Here is an 18,742-nt window from a genome sequence, read left to right as displayed (position 1 = left end):
TACAGTTAAAGGTTCTGATAAAGGCCTCATTTCCAAAATATATAGAGAATTGAGTCTAATTTATAAGAAATCAAGCCATTCTCCAATTGATAAGTGGTCAAAGCATACAGACAATTTTCAGATGATGAAATTGAAACTATTTCCACTCATATGAAAGAGTATTCCAAATTATTATTGATCAGAGAAATGCAAAGTAAGACAATTCTGAAATTGGCTAAGATGACAGGAAAAAATAATGGTGAAGGTTGGAGAGGCTGTGGGAAAACTGGGACACTGATACATTGTTGGTGGAGTTGTGAAAGAATCCAGCCATTCTGGAGAGCAATCTGGAATTATGCCCCAAAAGTCATCAAACTGTGCATACCCTTTGATCCAGCAGTACTACTACTGGGCTTATATCCCAAAGAAGTACTAAAGAAGGGAAAAGCACTTGTACATGCCAAGATGTTTGTGGCAGCCCTTTTTGTAGTGACTAGAAACTGGAAAATGAATGGGTGCCCATCAATTGGAGAATGGTTGGGTAAATTGTGGTATATGAATGTTATGGAATATTATTGTTCTGTAAGAAATGACCAGCAACATGAATACAAAGAGGCTTGGAGAGTCTTACATGAACTGATGCTGAGTGAAATGAGCAGAATCAGGAGATCATTATATACTTCAACAATGATATTGTATGAGGATGTAATTTAATGAAAGTGGATATTTTCAACAAGGAGAAGATCTAATTCAGTTCCAATTGATGGACAAAATCAGCTATACCCAGAAAAGGAACACTGGGAATTAAATGTAAACTGTTTGCATTTTTGTTTTCTTCCCAGTTTATCTCTATCTTCTGAATCCAATTCTTCCTGTGCAAATTCAGTTCTGCACACATATATTATATCTAGGATATACCATAACATATTTAACTTGTATGGGACTGCCTGACATCTAGGGTAGGGGGTGGAGGGAAGGAAGGGAAAATTCAGAATAGAAATGAGTGCAATGGATAATGCTGTAAAAAATTACCCATGCATAAGTACTGTCAAAAAAAAAAGTAATAAAAGCTATAATTATAAAATTATTTTAAAAATTTTAATAGAAATTTAAAAATGAAATAAAATAAATAAAAACAAAGTTTCCTTGACTATTTTTGTACTCACCCTAATTTCTGGGTGACAGATGAAGGTTCTTGGCCCCACATTCTGACACCAAAATATAATATTCTTCTCTAAAATGTAATGTTCTCTGGGGACAGATTTCTTGGGGGGTTTCTGGGAACAGCCTTCCTTTCAGTTTCTTAGAGGCCTTTTGTAGTCTTGGTTCTGACAGCTTGAGCTCTAGCTTCTGAATCTCCCAGACTGAATCTTGGTTGAAGCTCCTAGCTTATATATGCTCTCTTAAAGGTGTGAATCTTGTGGAACTATGGTAAGTAGTAAGTACATGTCCTGAACTAGAGAACTGTTAAGCACCCTGCTAAACAACCATTGTCTCTATCAATTCCACTGACTAAGCACCTTGTTTCAAGTTCTGGCCCAAAACAGGGGACCACAACCTTTCTAGAAAAACAGACCTTCATGTGCCTCTCATTAAAATGTGTAAGGTTGTTTGCTAATTTGAACTTCTGTTTATGTCACACTTCTTTTGTCTGGCAGTTTCTCAAAGGAATTGGTTGGCTACATGGGTGGGTCATTCAGTAGGGTTTCAGTGAGAGTATAGGAAGTTACCAGTGGTAGAAAAAACAAAATTAAATCTGAAGACACTCTATCCTTTCAAAGGCTGTGAATGGGACTGATTAAATGAAGTTTTCTCAGTTTGAGTCACATTATCCCTATTCCCAGGCCATGAACCCTAGGATGCAGGAAATCACATTGAGTTAGTGAAGTTAAAGGAATTGCCATGACCTTCAGGAAGCAGATGCTATCCAGTGAAAAAGCTTGGGTCTTTTCCTATTTAACAGAGAGTTGTACTTCCTGCTGGTCAAGTAGAGCACATGGCAGGAGCCGGGATGTCTCCTGGGTATTCCGGGCCTCTCCCTGCAGGGAGTAAATAAATGGGACCTTGTCCAATTCTCCTGGGATTTTCGACGTCATACATGTATGAGCATTTTCCTCATATTTATTTCAGAATCAGAATATCAGTCAGGGGGACTGGAGTTCAAATCCAGCCTCAGACATTTAACACTTCCCATCTTTGCGACACTTGGACAAGTCATTTAACTCCAATCACCCCACCAAAAATAATAATAATAATAAATAAATCAGAATGCAGTTAATGATACAATGGATACAGATTTTAATCATGAGAACCTGAGCTTTAATCCCACCTCATAAACTGACTAGTCAATTTCCGGGAGTCCTGTTTGCCTCAATGTCTTTTAGATTGTAAAATGAGCATAACAATCACACTTAATTCTACACTTTTCATGAGGATAAAATGAGAGAGTATAAAGCATGACACACAGAAGGTGCTATAGAAATGGTTGTCATTTGATTCCATTTTGAGTATTTCCTCACCAGTTGTTCTCTCCTTCATTAACCATTATTCTCCTCACTAACAAATGATTTAGTGAGGCACTAAATTTATCCACTTTATCTGGCTTATGTTGGTTTTCTACATAGTTTTTTTGAAGTAGTGTCTGCTCTGCCAGTCTGTGGCCTCTAGGAAAGCAGGAGATCACCCTAATATCTCTTTAGTTTGTCCACACTGTTTACATGCCTAAAGTTTCTCTCCAGTGTGCATTCTCTGATGTACAGTAAGAGTTCCCTTTTCTCTAAAAGTCTTTCCACATTGGTTACATTCATAAGGCTTCTCTCCAGTGTGGATTCTCTGATGTACAATAAGATTTCCCTTTTCTCTAAAAGTCTTTCCACATTGGTTACATTCATAAGGCTTCTCTCCAGTGTGGATTCTCTGATGTACAGTAAGACCTCCTACATGCCTAAAGGCCTTTCCACATTGGTTACATTCATAAGGTTTCTCTCCAGTGTGGATTTTCTGATGTACAGTAAGACCGTGCTTATATAGAAAGGCCTTTCCACATTGGTTACATTCATAAGATTTCTCTCCCGTGTGGATTCTCTGATGTGCAGTAAAACTTTGCTTATATATAAAGGCCTTTCCACACTGGTTACATTCATAAGGTTTCTCTCCAGTGTGGATTCTCTGATGTCCAATAAGAGTTCCCTTTTCTCTAAAAGTCTTTCCACATTGGTTACATTCATAAGGTTTCTCTCCAGTGTGGATTCTCTGATGTACAGTAAGATTTCTCTTACATCTACAAGACTTTCCACAATGGTTACATTTATAAGGTTTCTCTCCAGTGTGGATTCTCTGATGTCCAATAAGAGTTACCTTTTCTCTAAAAGTCTTTCCACATTGATTACATTCATAAGGTTTCTCTTCAGTGTTGATTCTCTGATGTACAGTAAGACGTGTCTTACATGTACAGGCCTTTGCACATTGGTTACATTCATAAGGTTTCTCCACAATGTGGATTCTCTGATGTGCAGTAAGACTTTGCTTATATATAAAGGCCTTTCCACATTGGTTACATTCATAAGGTTTCTCTCCAGTGTGGATTCTCTGATGTCCAATAAGAATTCCCTTTTCTCTAAAAGTCTTCCCACATTGATTACATTCATAAGGTTTCCCTCCAGTGTGAATTCTCTGATGTACATTAAGAGATGACCTTTGCCTAAAGGCCTTTCCACATTGATTACATTCATAAGGTTTCTCTCCCATGTGGATTCTCTGATGTGCAGTAAGACCTCCTACATGCCTAAAGGCCTTTCCACATTGATTACATTCATAAGGTTTCTCTCCAGTGTGGATTCTTTGATGTACAGTAAGAGTGTCCTTTTTTGTAAAACCCTTTCCACAATGCTTACATACATACAGTTTCTCTCCAGTGTGGATTCTCTGATGTACAGTAAGAGCTCCTTTTTGCCTAAAAGCCTTTCCACATTGGTTACATTTATAAGGTTTCTCTCCATTGTGGATTCTCTGATGTGAAGTAAGACCGTGTTTATATAGAAAGCCTTTTCCACATTGGTTACATTTATAAGGTTTCTCTCCTGTGTGAATTATCTGATGTGCAATAAGACTTCCCTTATACCCAAAACTCTCTCCACACTGCTTACATTCATAAGGTTTCTCTCCAGTGTGGATTCTCTGATGTGTAGAAAGAGCTCCTATTTGCCTAAAGGCCTTTCCACATTGGTTACATTCATAAAGTTTCTCTCCAGTGTGGATTCTCTGATGTGAAGTAAGACCTTGCTTATTTAGAAAAGCTTTTCTACATTGGTTACATTCATAAAGTTTCTCTCCAGTGTGGATTCTCTGATGTGAAGTAAGACCGTGCTTATATAGAAAGGCTTTTCCACATTGGTTACATTCATAAGGTTTTTCTCCACTGTGGATTGCCTGATGTTTAATAAGAGCTCCTCTTTGCCTAAAGGCCTTTCCACACTGCTTACATTTATAAGGTTTCTCTCCTGTGTGTATTTTCAGATGTCCAATAAGACTGTTCTTATACCCAAAACTTTTTCCACACTGCTTACATTCATAAGGTTTCTCTCCAGTGTGGATTCTCTGATGTGCCATAAGAGCTCCTATTTCCCTAAAGGCCTTTTCACATTTGTTACATTCATAAGGTTTCTCTCCAGTGTGGATTCTCTGATGTGCAGTAAGACTTTGCTTATATGTAAAGGCCTTTCCACATTGGTTACATTCATAAGGTTTCTCTCCAGTGTGGATTCTCTGATGTGAAGTAAGAGCTCCTATTTTCCTAAAGGCTTTTCCACATTGGTTACATTCATAAGGTTTCTCTCCAGTGTGGATTCTCAGATGTGTAGTAAGATGTGTCCTGTATTTAAAGGCCTTTCCACATTGGTTACATTCATAAGGTTTTTCTCCAGTGTGGATTCTGTGATGTGCAGTAAGACTTTTCTTATATGGAAAGGCCTTTCCACATTGTTTACATTCATAAGGTTTCGCTCCAGTATGGATTCTCTGATGTTCAGTAAGACTTTGCTTATATGTAAAGGCCTTTCCACATTGGTTACATTCATAAGGTTTCTCTCCTGTGTGAATTTTCTGATGTGCAGTAAGATCTGTCTTGTATTGAAAGGCGTTTCCACATTGATATGTTTTCTCTCCAGTATGGATTCTCTGATTTACAATAGCATTGCCCTTTTTTGTAAAAGCCTTTCCACACTGCTTACTTTCATAGAGTTTCTCTCCAATGTAGAATCTCTGAAGTCTAGCAAGAGTTCTCCTTTCTGTAAAAGCTCTTCCATCTTCCTTCTCTCCAGAGTCGACAATCTCATGTGGCACACAGATTTCTCTCCAGGGCAAGTCACAGGGACCATCACTCATGAAGCTTTGCTTGTGACTTTCCATCACAAAAAGGCTTATGTTTGCAATAGTTTCCTTCATTTGAAGTCCCATTGCTTCTTCTGAAACACAACAAAAAATAAAACAAATACAGACATGGTTTAGGAAGATATATACATAAATATCCTCTTCCTTCCATCAGCAGAACAGAAACTCAATTATTTCTATTTTCCCAGGCAAAAAGAAATACTTAAATTGGGCCTAACCAATCATTTTAAAATCCCATTAGTTTTATTCCAAGAAGTACTGAATTTCTAAAGAGCTTCATGCACAATAACATTGGATTCCCATATTAAACTTGTGACAACACAGGAAGTGCTTTCATTCTTATTACAAGTATAACTCACTTGATCAGCTCAGAATGGCTCAGCAACTTGATCAAATCCCAGAAGCTCACACTAGAATTCACACCTTTGAATGGGCATGTTCTTCCTATAATATCTGACAAATTAACTCCACTCTCATTTTTCCCTTTCCAATTCATTATCAGCAATTTCAATCCTTTCTTCATAGACAGGTCATTGGCTGCATACTAAATACTCTGACAATAATTTCATGACAATCCTACCAGTAAGGGTAACCAATTTCCCTTGTGAGCATTTTCCTTTTTTTTTTTTTTTTTCTGTTACATGATTTGAGGTCACATTTAGAATGTTAACATGGTGCTTTTCCTTAACTGAGGGGGAAGTGATTTTCTTCTAACCCCCCTTTTTTTTTTTTTTTTTTTTTTTGAGATGTCTATTACTCATTTGGTTTAGAAAAAAATAATAATTAAATGCCCACTTCATATCTTTGTACCAAGCACAATTATAAGAAATGGAGGAAATTATTCCCATCTGAAAATGTGTCTAATATAGAAAATGAAGTTCATCATCTCGTAGTATGGAAGGGTAGGGCACGCTCCATTATTGCAACCCTTTCTCTTTTAGAAGTTCACAATCCCCTTGAAGGATTGAGACAATGATCCAAGGGATTTGACCTACAAGTTGGTTAGTGACACTTTAAGTGGTGAATTATTGTTGGATTTGATTATAAAGATAGTTGTCCTCTTAGACAACATGTATGTGCACATTTCCATCTCAAGAGCTCTCTTTCTGCAGTGATTTCAATCTATCATGATCAGAAATACACTGTTTTGGGGATTGTGCAGTGATTACATCAAACTCTGACCAGTTCTAAGTGCAACACATTCCTCTGCTTTCTTAACTTGACATGAAAATGTTTCCAACATTCCAGGAAGGTTGGACTTTTATGGACAAATGGCCATAGGAGTGCAAAGAACCTAGGGGACTGTCTCACAGTTGGCTAGAGTAATTCTCTGACTCCTGGGTTCCTTAGCAACCCCATCTAATCAAATCTCTAACAACCTGACCAAGATATTACCTGAGCTTTCATTCTCTCTTTTTTTAATTATTCTTTCTCTTTTATTTATTTTATTTTATTTTTAATAGGTATTTATTTACAAGATATATGCATGGGTAATTTTCCAGCATTGACAATTGCAAAACCTTTTGTTCGAACTTTTCACATTCTTTCCCCCACTCTTTCCCCCAGATGGCAGGTTGACCAATACATGTTAAATATGTTAAAGTATAAGTTAAATACAATATATGTATATATGTCCAAACAGTTGTTTTGCTGTACCAAAAAAAAAAAAAAAAAAAAAAATTGGACTTTGAAACAGTATACAATTAGCCTGTGAAGGAAACCAAAATGTAAGCAGAGAAAAATAGGGGTATAGGTAATTCTATACAGTGGTTCGTCTCCCAGAGTTTTTTTGATGGGTGTAGCTGGTTCAGTTCATTACTGCTCTATTGGAGCTGATTTAGTTCATCTCATTGTTGAAAAGGGCCACATCCTTCAGAACTGATCATCATATAGTATTGTTTTGTTTTGGTTTTTATTAATTTTATAATTATAAAAAATTTATAATAGATATTATTATAATAAATAAAATATAATTATAAAAAATTTATAATTATATCTTGTTTTTTTTTTGACAGTACATATGCATGGGTAATTTTTTACAACATTATCCCTTGCACTCACTTCTTTTCCGAATTTTCCCCTCCTTCTCTCCACCTCCCCCCCCCCCCCAGATGGCAGGCAGTTCCATACATGCTAAATGTGTTATAGTATAGCCTAGATCTGAGCTTTCATTCTTGAAGAGTGCTGTCAGGCTACTTGAAACCCGAGGTCAGGAGGAAGGGAAAGTAGAGATTATGAAAACATCATGAGAGACCATAAGCTTTCTATATTCTGCCCTTTTAAAGATTGTGAATGGGTCAGATTGGATAATCCCTATTCCCAGGCCCTGAAGCCTGGGATGAAGAAAGTTACATTAAGTTAGTGAAGTTACAAGAAATGATATGACCCACAGGAAGCAGATACTATCCAATGCAAATCTTGGGTCTTTTCCTCATTAACAGGCTGTGCTACTTCCTGCTGCTCAGGTCAAGCACATGGCAGGATTTGGAATACTTCTTGGTAATGTGGTGATTCTCCCTGCAGGGATTAAATAAATGCTTTCCTTTTCTACTTGAAGAAGTCTCTGACTAGTTAATTTGGAGGTCTTGCAGCCATGGCACATAGTTATGACTAAATAAATATTAAAAAACAACATAAAGCAATATTTATAATTGTCCCTCAAGTACATTTGTCAAATAATGACATATTTTTCATGCGCCATTAGAAATAGAAGCCTTTTTAATTGTAATCAGCAATTGCTTTTGACTGGTTAGAATTTAAAGAATGGGACCTTGTCCAGTTCTCATCTTATTTTTGACCTCATACATGTGTGAGCATTTTCCTCATATTTGGTTCAAAATCAGAATATAGTCAGGAGGACTTGAGTTCAAATCTGGTCTCTGACACTTAATACTTCCTAGCTGTGTGATCCTGGGCAAGTCACTTAACCCCAACTACAATAGAAATAAATAAATAATCAAATAAATAAATCAGAATGCACTTAGCAGTACAGTGGATAGAGCTTTGAATCAGGAAGACCTCAGTTTTAATCTCACCTCATAAATGGGCTAGTCAATTTATAGGACCCCTGTTTGTCTCAGTGTCTTATTCTGTAAAATAAGCATAAAAATCACACCTAATCCTAGGATTCTCATGAGGATAAAATGGTGCTTCCCTTTGGTTAAAATAAAAGATCACATTTTCTCTGGAAAGTGGAAGTCATGGGTATGGAAATCAGCGATGAAGATGGAGAAAAGTTTGTAATTTGATCCTCCATAGTGCATAACACACAGTAGATGCTGTAGAACTGCTATTCATTTGACTCCATTTTGACTATTCCCTCCCGAGTTGTTCTCTTCTTCATTAACCTTTATTATCTTCACTAATAAATGATTTAGTAAGGAACTAAATTTATGTAGCTCATGGTGGGTTTCTACATAATTGTTTGTATAGTGTCTTCCCTGCCAGTCTGTGGCTTCCAGGAGTGCAGGGGATGACCCTTGTATCTCTTGATGTTCCTAGTCCTTAACCCAAAGCCTAGCTTGCAGCAGGCAGGTAATTCTTTGCTGACTTGAAGAAGTTCTAGGAAATGGCTCACCTAGGAAAACCTAATCCCTTTTGGTCCTTTCAGTAGAATTCCCTTGCTCCAATTCTAAACGTTTTATAAGGTCATAAATGATCAGTGGAAGGAATCTACAGAGCTACTTATTTTGTAGATGGGGAAACCGAGGGTCAGTGACCCAGGAAGGCACTGTCTAAAAATATCTGAAAAAGAATTCCAAGACTGGTCTTTCTCCCCTAAACCTAGCAGTTATGTCTTAGTGCCTTCTAGAAGTCTCTTGTAACCACAACTCACATACACCTTCTTCCACCTCACTCACCTGGAGGGCAGCTCCTCAGGTCTTCTTGCTCTAGCATCCATGGTGCTTCCCTTTGGTTAAAATAAAAGATGACATCTTCTCTGGGAACTGGAAGTCCTGGATATGAAAATCAGTTATGGATGAAGATGGAGAAAAGTTTGTAATTTGCTTCTCCATTTTGAGATTCATCCCATCATGTTCACACATATGGGTCTGTACTTACCCACAAATGCTTATAAAGCAAGTAAACCCAATGAGATGTGTCACATTATCCTGTTGACCTATTTGTTCTGAAAAAGAGCCAAACTCTCCTCCCCCCTTTCTCTGGATACAAATAGAATCTTTCCTCATTTGTTCTTTATTGTTCATTTAGATGTTTAGAGTAGTCAAAGTAAGTTATCTGCAGGAAGTTTTTCTCAAACAATATTGTTGTTGCTGTATTTTAAAGAAATGACATGGCAAATAGTACTTGAAAAGAAATGCTTATTCCCTTCCACTTTTTTCCAACCAATTCTGCTGGAATTGCAGGGGAGATTGAAAAGAAATATCCTATACTAGAGATAATAAGGTGCTTTGGGCTACAAATTGATGACTGTTTAAAAGATGAATATTCCAAATACTAGAGCCATCCCATAGAGGAATGGGTTATAAAAAAAAAAAAAAAAAAAAAAAAAAGATGCCTGAGCAATTTTCAGAGCTTTGGAAGGCAAAATGTGCATCTACAAACAGGTTAAATTAGATCACCTCTGAGATTACTTCCAATGGTTGAGATTCTTCCATTCTGATTTGATGTTTGATTTGAAGCTGTTTAGATCTGGTAAGAGAGAACTTCAGGAGCAACAAAAGACATCCTCAAGCTCCTACCCAACAATGCAAAGACCAGCACTTTAACTTTTCTATTGATAACCTTCTCTCCCCACCCCCCCCAACACACCCATGCAAAAACCCTGCACACTGGGGATTGAAGATATTTCCTTTGATTGTAGACTTGGAATTATCAGAGGAAGTGCCCTTACCCAGGGAGAGCAGGTTCCTGGCATTCTCCAGCATAACCTCCTTGTACAACTCCTTCTGAGAATCGTCCAAGAGGCCCCACTCCTCCTGGGTGAAGTCCACAGCCACATCTTTGAATGTCACCACCTCCTAAACCATCAAAAGTCATAAGATGTAGAGCTGAAAAATACTTTAGAATTAAAATGTCCAGCCCTCTTCAATTTACAGAGGAAAACTGAAACACAGGGAACGGATTTGCCCAAAATTCATCTTAAGAGTTTTAAGCATTTTATAGGATCAGTTAGAAGAAAGCTGAGAAATGATGGAATTATTATTATGGAGAATGTATTATGATGAGAAGTGTCATAATGAAATGGCCTACTCAGGCCTCATAGCATGTTCCTTTAATAGAATCTTCCAAACTCTTTTCCTTGGTAACCATATTTCTCTCCCAAGTCTATTTCATATATTCCACTCCCTGTGGCTACTTCATCTCTGAATTTTAGCAATAACTTCTCCTAAATAAACTATTTTTTGCCAAAGGGAATGGCCACTGTGAATTTTTCACCTGTTTATGTTGAACTCGGAACTGATTTCCCTAACCTTGTTAAGGTCTATGTATAAGCCATACCTCACAGTTTATTTCCTTAATTCTATTATTTCACTTCTGAACAACTGAGGAATTTATTGCCTTTTTTACACTTTTGAGATTTCCAAGGAAACGACCACATGGATACTCAGGGAGGAGGGTAGAAATTTGAAAAAGGTGGAGTAAGGAAGGAGGCCTGACTTTGGATTCCACAGATGAATAGTCTTGTAAAAGACAAAGGACCATACCTAGAGGCATGGGGATTTAGGAGTTGTCACTCCAGGGAGGGAAGTAGCACTTAGAGAAGTAGGATAGCATGAGCATAATGCTGAGATTTCTAGAAAAAGCCTTGAAGTCAGAAGGATGAGTTCAAATATGATCTCAGATATTTAACAGTTCCTTAGTCATGTGACGCTGGACAAGTCACTTAATACAAATTGCTAGGGAGGAAGGGAGAAAGGATGGGAGGGAGGGAGGGAGTGAGGAGAGAAGGAAGGAAAGAAGAAAGGAAGGAAGGAAGGAAGGAATGGAGGGAAGAAAAGAAAAAGAAAAAAGAGAGATTTCTAGGAAAATATAGATTAAAAAAAACAAAAATACAACAACAGAGGATGAATATCTGGAGGGGATGATTCCTGCTAAGAAGCAGTGTTCACTCTGACACCTGCCCTGATACACAGTATTCTGAAAGAAAAGTGTCTTTGGGGTTGGCCTATGCCAGTAGGAGAAAGCACCTACAGCACAGAGCTCAGAATGGAAACCTGGGAGGCTTTGATTGTATGAAATGTACAGGGACAAAACACAGAGAGAGTGAGTAGAGGAGCTATGAAAGAGAAAACAAGAATCCAAGCAAAATAGAAAAAGAAAAGAGACAATGAGGTGTGGGAGAGAAATCTGTTAAAAGGGAAAGAAAAATGGTTGAAATTAGAAAACTAATCTAACAGGAATAGTCAAAGGGCAAGAGAGGAAGAGGAATCTACAAGAGAAATAAAAAGAATTAAGGAGGTGAAGAAATGTGGAATGGGATGAAAGCAGAAAAGATGACCACATATCTTCATAAAGTAGAGGTAAAAAGACTTATGGCATCTTCTTAATGGGATAAGAGAGGAATATGCATATTTCTTTACCACACATGGAACTTCTACAAAAATTCACTACTAGGATATAGAGATATTGCAGACAAATGTAGAAAGGCAGAAATAACCATTGTTTCCTTTCATCCCTTAGTGAAACAAGAAGGGAAACTGTTTTAGGGATCACCAACAAAAGATACAAATCTAAATGGAAATTTAACAGTATCATGTTAAATAATGGCTGAGTGAGACAACAGATTTTACAAAAGATAACTTTGCAAAAGAGAGTTAGAATGATTAATTAAATAATAAACCAGAATTTCCGGAATTCAGGCAAAGCAGTCTTTAGAGGAGAAACAAAGACTTACCATCACACATTAAAAATACAGAAAAAGAGAAGATTAATTGAATGTGAATTATAAAAATATTAGAAAAATAAATAGGCAAAAGGAAATGCAGAAGAACAGATATTGAAATTAGCAAGGAAAAAGATATACTGGAAGTAAAAAAATTAAAATGACAAAACTAAAATTGGCTTCTTTGAAATGACTAATAAAATAGAGAAAGCACTTAGCTAATCTGCTCAAAAGGAAAGCAGAAAAATTCAGTAAATAAAATAGCAAATGGCAAAAGTAATATCACAATAAAATTAGAAAAAATAAAAGGGATAATTAGAACATATACCATTTCATGCTAAAGAAACTGGGAAAGACAAGGAAAGAGAAATACTGCCAATGGCATGAAATATTCAAATTGTCAGAAGACTGGAAAATTCTATCCAATTTATAAAGAACAATTAGTGTGCACATTTTACAACTAATTCCCCCAAATAAGAAAATATCCTTTTAAGAGAATCCTTTGAAGAGTCTAACAGATCCAATACTGAAACCAAAAAAAGTCCAAACACAGAGAATACATTACAAATCAACAAATAAACTGTCTCCCCCCTCCAATTTTAAGCCTTATTCTTTCAAAACAGATATTTATCCAAGAAACCATTCTTTATGATCAAGTGGGAATGCTACTAGGGATGGAAGGATAGTTGGACATTGGGAAAACAATGAACACAATCTCATTCTAACCCAAAATATCCAAAGCCACACAGTCAATACAATAAAGAGTGTATAATAGTCCTTTGTGGGACCAGAATTCTTGGAAAAGTAAGAGCTAGAGTCGGACATGTTTATGACTGGAATAAGAATATTTGAGAACAACAACAACAACAACAAAAAAAAAAAAAAAAAAAGTTTTGTTAAAAAAAGATCAAGGAGCTCATAAAACCTTGCCCACACAGCAAACTGTGTACAAACAAGGAGTGAGTGGGGACCTCTGATGCCAGAACCTGACACATCTAGACAAAGGAAGGAGGGGCAAACACAACAGAGTTGAACACACAAATACAATTTACTCACAAGTGAAAAGGGGAGAGGGAGAAAAAGGAGAAGGGAAGTTAGAGGGAAGACAGATTAAGGGAGGGATTAGACCTAAGCAAAACAAATCCAAAGGCTGCACAAAATTATGTATTGCTCTTTTTGAGGGGGTAAAGGGAATCTGAGGGATTACCCATGAATATGAAATGCATGCATAAGGGCCATGAATCTAATGGAATACAAATCCTGAAGAACAATGTTGAAACATACTGCTCCCTACCACTTAAAGATGCAAGGCTCTGGTGCCCAAGAGAAATATGTTTTAGGACATAGGCAAGAAGATTTGGGTTTTGTTTTGTTTTTAATTTTTCAGACTGATTGAATGAAGTGTATTGGGTTTGCTTTTTATTTGTGTTTCCAATGGATATGGAACAGGTGAAAAAAAATGAGAAGATGGAACTTGGTGGATACAAATGCTTATATATATATACATACAGGAGAACACTCAATTAATTCCTGAGAACTCAAGATGACATATTGTCTACCCCTTGAGCTATAACATTACTTAGATGACCAAGAAGAAATTATATTTACCTTGCATTTGCACACATGAACATATAACCCCATATGTCTGCACATGTGGGCACATACCCACAATACACGTTTTTGTAAAGACACGTATCATCACGTGGCAACTCTGATCAATGCAATGATCACTGAATTCCTGAGGCCTCTTGATGACACCCTGCCTACTTCTTGATAGAGAAGTGACATTCAGAGCACACGTGGAGATAATATTCTTTCTACATGAACAATGAGAAATTTCCCTTAGCTGACTACATACATTTCTGTGAAAGGGGATTCGTTTTTCTGGCTTTCTCAATGGGAGAGCAAAGCATAAAGGAAAGGGACAGAAGGCTAATTTTTGTTTACAAAAAAAAAAAAAAAAAAAAACCCATAGAGCACCAATGCTGAAGTCAGGAGTAAAAGAATTCAAATCTGGTCTTAGACACTAAATATTTCCTAGCTGTGGGACCCTGGGCAAGTCACTTAACCTCAATCACCTCAGGACAAAAAAAAAAAAAAAAAAAAAGCCAAAATTTGTATTTAATAAAGTAAATCAATACCAGCCTGTCCCCACCCAATTTTCTGACTACTGAAGTAAAAGTAAAATGTGGATAAAAATTCCTCCCTTCCAGGGATTTTGTGAGGATCACAGGAGATATTGGTAAGGTGTTTAACTTGGGTCTGGCACTCAATAGGTCCCTCAAAATAATTGCCACTTTTCTTCTTTCAGGCAGTCTTGAAGTTAGGCTGACTACTCAGGAGAAGGCTAGAAAACGAAGCACCCTCCCCTGGAGGCTATCAGCTTTGGGGGAAGGGCCACCATCTCCTGGAGTTCTGTCTTTCCCATGCCTCATGGTGGGGTCAGTTCTGTTATTTACCCTGAAAGGTGACAAAGGTGCCCAGGAAAAGACTTACATAGTGGGCAATGGCTCCATGTGCCTCCCTTCCAGCTGTATTCTGAGGGCCTCTGGACAAATTAGTATGGCTGCCTGGAAACCTAAAGACCTAAAGATCTGCCATTGTGAATCCAGGGTCCTTCAGATATGATTTCCCAGGATGCCACATTGCCTCCCCCTGCTCTGCTGAACACAGGAGCTCCCACGTGGAGGCAAGAGGGGCCTTGTGTATTGAACCTAAGGAACTCTGTCCATATTGAATGCCCTTTCTAGGCTATACTCATTAATCTCCTTTGACCTGTAGATGAATAACAATGTCTGATGGTTGCTGAACATTTAAACTAAACATTGGCTAGAGTCAGTTCCCTCCATTTTACTCTTCCTGGAAACCCAGGGCCTGCTGCAGCCTATGGCACAGTCACAATTTTTAGGAACTGTCTCAGGTGTTATGGCACACTAATGTGGCTCTTTCAATGCTTCCTTTTCTCCCTGTTCTTCTCATCATTTCTACCAATTCCTGGCACTCTGCCTGGGAGAGCCCAAATTAAACCACCAGGAAACCCATTTGTATAGTACCAGGGCACACAGTCTTGGTGCCCAGGAACAACAGAGGCAAGGAGAATGCCAGCAGCCTCTTTTAGACAGGAGAGATTGGTCCTTGTGCCAGGGTGGGGCTTAGAAGCACCAGAGCAGCAGGATGGCCCCAGAGCTCTTTGCACCAGAACTGTTGGGGTTGTACCTAAAGTCTTTCTCAATGATTTTTGGCTAGACCAAGAACTGATCATGGAGAAGGATTCAGAGAGACCTGAACAGGGTCAGGGGACCCGAGGCAGAAGTACATGAGCAGCTCCAGGAGGACAGGCCCTGCTCTGATGAGCACACTGCCCAGGACATGAGCTGGGAAGACTCCCAGGCTGCTTCAAAAAGAGTCTGTGAAGGCTTTTCCAGGAGCTTCAGGGCCTGCAAGGAGAGCTTGGCCATAGCAAATCAAGAGGGGGAGGGACTTTGGGAGGTGGGAGGGGGGGGGATGTCGGTCCCAAAGAGAACAGACCTGATCCCAGTGGGATGGAGATTCACCATGAAGTGGTGGGCCCGGTCAGTGTTGTAATGGGAAGGGCACCAATTTAGGGGGGGTGAGGGGTGTGTCTCTGTGCCCAAGACACCAAGGGCCCAAGGAATCACCTGGAAACATAGAAGGGCAGGGCAGTGTGTTCCTACTGTGTTGCCCCATTCCCCTTTTTGTAAAGATATGACCCCCCCACAAGGTCCTGCTGGCTTCACAGCCCATCCTCTGTACTGATGGAAATGAGGGTGGGCTGGTCTGTGGACGGTCTGCACTCACCTGAGGAGGAGGTCTGAGGCTCCCAGGGCCCATTCCCTCTGGCTCCAGGCTCCCTGTGCAGGTAGCAAAGCAACCAAAGTGACTCCTTTTTGTCAAGTTTGTACCTCTAGTTCCTGTTGCTCTCACTCTGGAAGGACCCACAAAATAAAAAGTTCTTACTAAGAGAGGTTGCACCTAACAGTGGGAGAGCCTGTCCCTTTTCCTCTGCATGGAAAAGCCCAGCTTCCCCCCTCCATCTTCTTAGTCCCACACTGAGCGCCTTCATGTTCTTAGTCCCACACTGAGCGCCTTGGTGTTCTTAGTCTGGGCGACGGCTATTTGGGGCTCTCTCATTAAAACTCTTCTAATTTCACTCCACTTTGGGGGTCTGCCTTTGACCCTGTCCCTGATTGGGCCAGGCTCGGGTCCTCAGACGAAGAAGCTGGAGAGGGAGAAGCATCCCAGAGAGGAGAGGACTTTCCCCTCTTTCCCTATGTGGGAGGCCAGGCTGCAGGGATTCAGGGAGTGAGGTCCTCCAGGAGGTAGGAAGGCCCTGGGCCTGTCCTCAGGGGAGAGACTCTACCCTACAGAAGAATGCAGGGAGGGTCAGGATTGGAAAGGAAGCTGGGCTGAAGAGGAAGACTACTCCCCTCCCTTTTTTACTTCTTCTCTTCCCTCTCCTCTCCCAATCTTCCTACAGAGAGCCCAGAGGTACAAGGGGCTTTAAGACCCCAGACGGGAGGAGACCAGTCAGTGCCTCAGTGGCTCCTGAGTCAGCTCTCTCCCCCACACCTGGTCCTCTGCCCTCCCTGTGTCCCCTCTCCCCAACTACCCCACACATCATCCTTCAGAGGACAGACCGCTTGCTGTAGGAAGGAGGAGAGCCAGTGGACTGGGGCATGGGGTGGGCTCTGGCATGAAGCCAAAGATGACCCCTGGAAGCCTGAGCCCGAGGGACAAAATCCTGCCTGGGATTCAACTCTGAGAAGAAAGGGCTGGGGAAGTAGGATGTTTGGGGAGCAGGGGTAGGGTCTGGGAGGGAGGACAGACCTACATAGGTCATGGCAGGAGGTCAGGGCCATTTTGGTGAGAGAAGTGCTCGGGGGAAACAGCTGAGCCTGGGAAAACAGGAGGAATACCTAGGAGCTGCGGAGGACTGCTGGGACCCTCTCAGAGTTTAGGATTGGAGTCTCTAAAAGGAAAATGGAGACAGGGAGCCCCAAGATGGGGATCTGAAGGGGAACCAGCCAAAAAGCTAGAGGTTCAGAGAAGGGGGAACAGGAAAAGCTTTGGTAACTGTTTCAAGGTGAGGTCTTGGGGTAGGAAGGCAGGACTCTTGGATCCTTAAAGGGGGGTGGGTCTGAAGGCAAGACAGCTGAATTTCACACATGATTTTAGCCAAAAAGCTGAGAAACCAGGAAAGAGAATCTCTAATCATGAGGGGGACAGGGGGATGGGACCCCTGGGCCCTGATCAGAAGGCTGAAATCCGGACTCCTGGATTTCTCTGGGCAAAGTCTGAAGTCGGGAAACGTGTGAGCCAAATCTGGGAAGGGAGTGGGAGTCTGGAAAAGGTTTGGGGCGGGAGCTCCTGCATCAGGCAGGCTTGGTAGAGAGGTAGGCCTTGGTAGAGTCGCAGGACACTCACCAAGAGGTCAGGAAAGGAGACCCAAAGGCCAGGAAATATCAGGGGGAGAGGGGAGGGGCCGCTGCCTCAGACCTACCTGGGCCCTGCAATCATGGGTCTGGCTCCCAGAAGACAGAGGTTTCAGCTGCAGCAGAAGGCAGAGATCTCAGCTCAAAGGTTTCCTGCTTCCCAGCAGCTCTCACTCTGACGGGGTCTTCCTAGTCCCAAGAGCCCCGCCCTTTCCCTTCCCCAGGATAGATGGGCTCTTTCCTCCAATCACAGCCAGAACCGGACTTTAGGGCTCTCACAGTCTCTCCTACCTGAGCCCTGCCCTGCTCCTTTCAAACTCCTCCCCAGGACTCAAATTCCACCTGGCCACCACTCCCAGGCTGGTTATCTGGGAGAGCTCCTCCTCCCCACGGCCTCCCCCAGCTCCTTCCCTCTCAGACTCAGCCCCCATCCTCCAGAGCAGAGAGACCGCCCTGCTAAACCTGCCTCCCCAGACCGAGCCAAAGTGAGGGACCCCATTGCTTGTGCAGGCAGCAGCCAGGGGCTCTGGGGAAGCTGGGGATGCCCCATGCAGTTTGTCACTGTTAATCCGGATCGGATTGGACAGAGGTGGTAAATGGCTGGTCTTTAAGCTTCTACCAGGGCCCAGACCTTAAGGCAATGTGCCCTGAAACTCCATCATGAAAGCAAGAAGATGGGACTGCGAGAGGACAAATGAAAGGAACTGGATAAGAATGCCTCTATTCTGTTTTGAATGCGGTTTAGAGTAACATGGAGAGATGCAGGAAGTGAGCTTTCTCTGGAAGATAATTCCCAAAGGGACAGAACAGGATGGAGAGTGTTCAGCGCGTGCGTCTCACACTTTGAATCTCTAATGTTGTTTGGGATGTGCCGACTTCGATTTTGCTGCTATTGGGATGTTTGGGGAACCACTGCATGAGAAATACAAGAATTTTAAACATGGCTTCTAGATGGCGATACAATTGTATTCTTAGAAGTTTCCTTTTGGGATCTGGATACTATGAAACTAGGACTTCAACTGTAAGAGTGTATTCAAATGTTAAAACTTCTTACTTTTATTTGGATACATTTGGG

The 18,742-nt window shown here is 40.5% G+C and overlaps 1 protein-coding gene across 2 annotated transcripts; it reads right to left on the bottom strand.

Annotated features, from left to right (window-relative positions):
- Positions 1 to 1,183: 1,183 nt before the first annotated feature.
- Positions 1,184 to 17,837, bottom strand: LOC141552150 (uncharacterized). Of its 2 annotated transcripts, none has more exons than XM_074284621.1 (5): positions 17,736 to 17,837; positions 16,034 to 16,160; positions 10,223 to 10,349; positions 9,228 to 9,323; positions 1,184 to 5,441 (listed from the first exon to the last, which is right to left on the bottom strand). In XM_074284621.1, the coding sequence occupies exons 1-5, from the start codon at positions 17,750 to 17,752 to the stop codon at positions 2,701 to 2,703; spliced, it is 3,108 nt and encodes a 1,035-aa protein (XP_074140722.1). In that variant the 5' UTR covers positions 17,753 to 17,837; the 3' UTR covers positions 1,184 to 2,700. The 2 variants fall into 2 exon arrangements, with proteins under 2 accessions (XP_074140722.1, XP_074140723.1); XM_074284622.1 differs by having other exon boundaries at positions 16,034 to 16,086.
- Between the last annotated feature and the right edge of the window lie 905 nt (positions 17,838 to 18,742).

Source organism: Sminthopsis crassicaudata, chromosome 1 (assembly GCF_048593235.1).
Source record: "Sminthopsis crassicaudata isolate SCR6 chromosome 1, ASM4859323v1, whole genome shotgun sequence".
NCBI classification, from domain to species: domain Eukaryota; kingdom Metazoa; phylum Chordata; class Mammalia; order Dasyuromorphia; family Dasyuridae; genus Sminthopsis; species Sminthopsis crassicaudata.
The sequence above is the reverse complement of the archived record's forward strand: the minus strand, read 5'-3'. Positions and strand labels throughout refer to the sequence as shown.

Bases quoted from the DNA above. Each gene is read 5' to 3' on its own strand.
- LOC141552150 (XM_074284621.1), bottom strand. The intron at 9,324-10,222 runs GTAAGGGCACTT...TTTCATATCCAG, and splicing joins CAGGAACCTGCTCTCCCTGG to GACTTCCAGTTCCCAGAGAA. The intron at 5,442-9,227 runs GTGAGTGAGGTG...GTTGTGTTTCAG, and splicing joins CCTGAGGAGCTGCCCTCCAG to AAGAAGCAATGGGACTTCAA.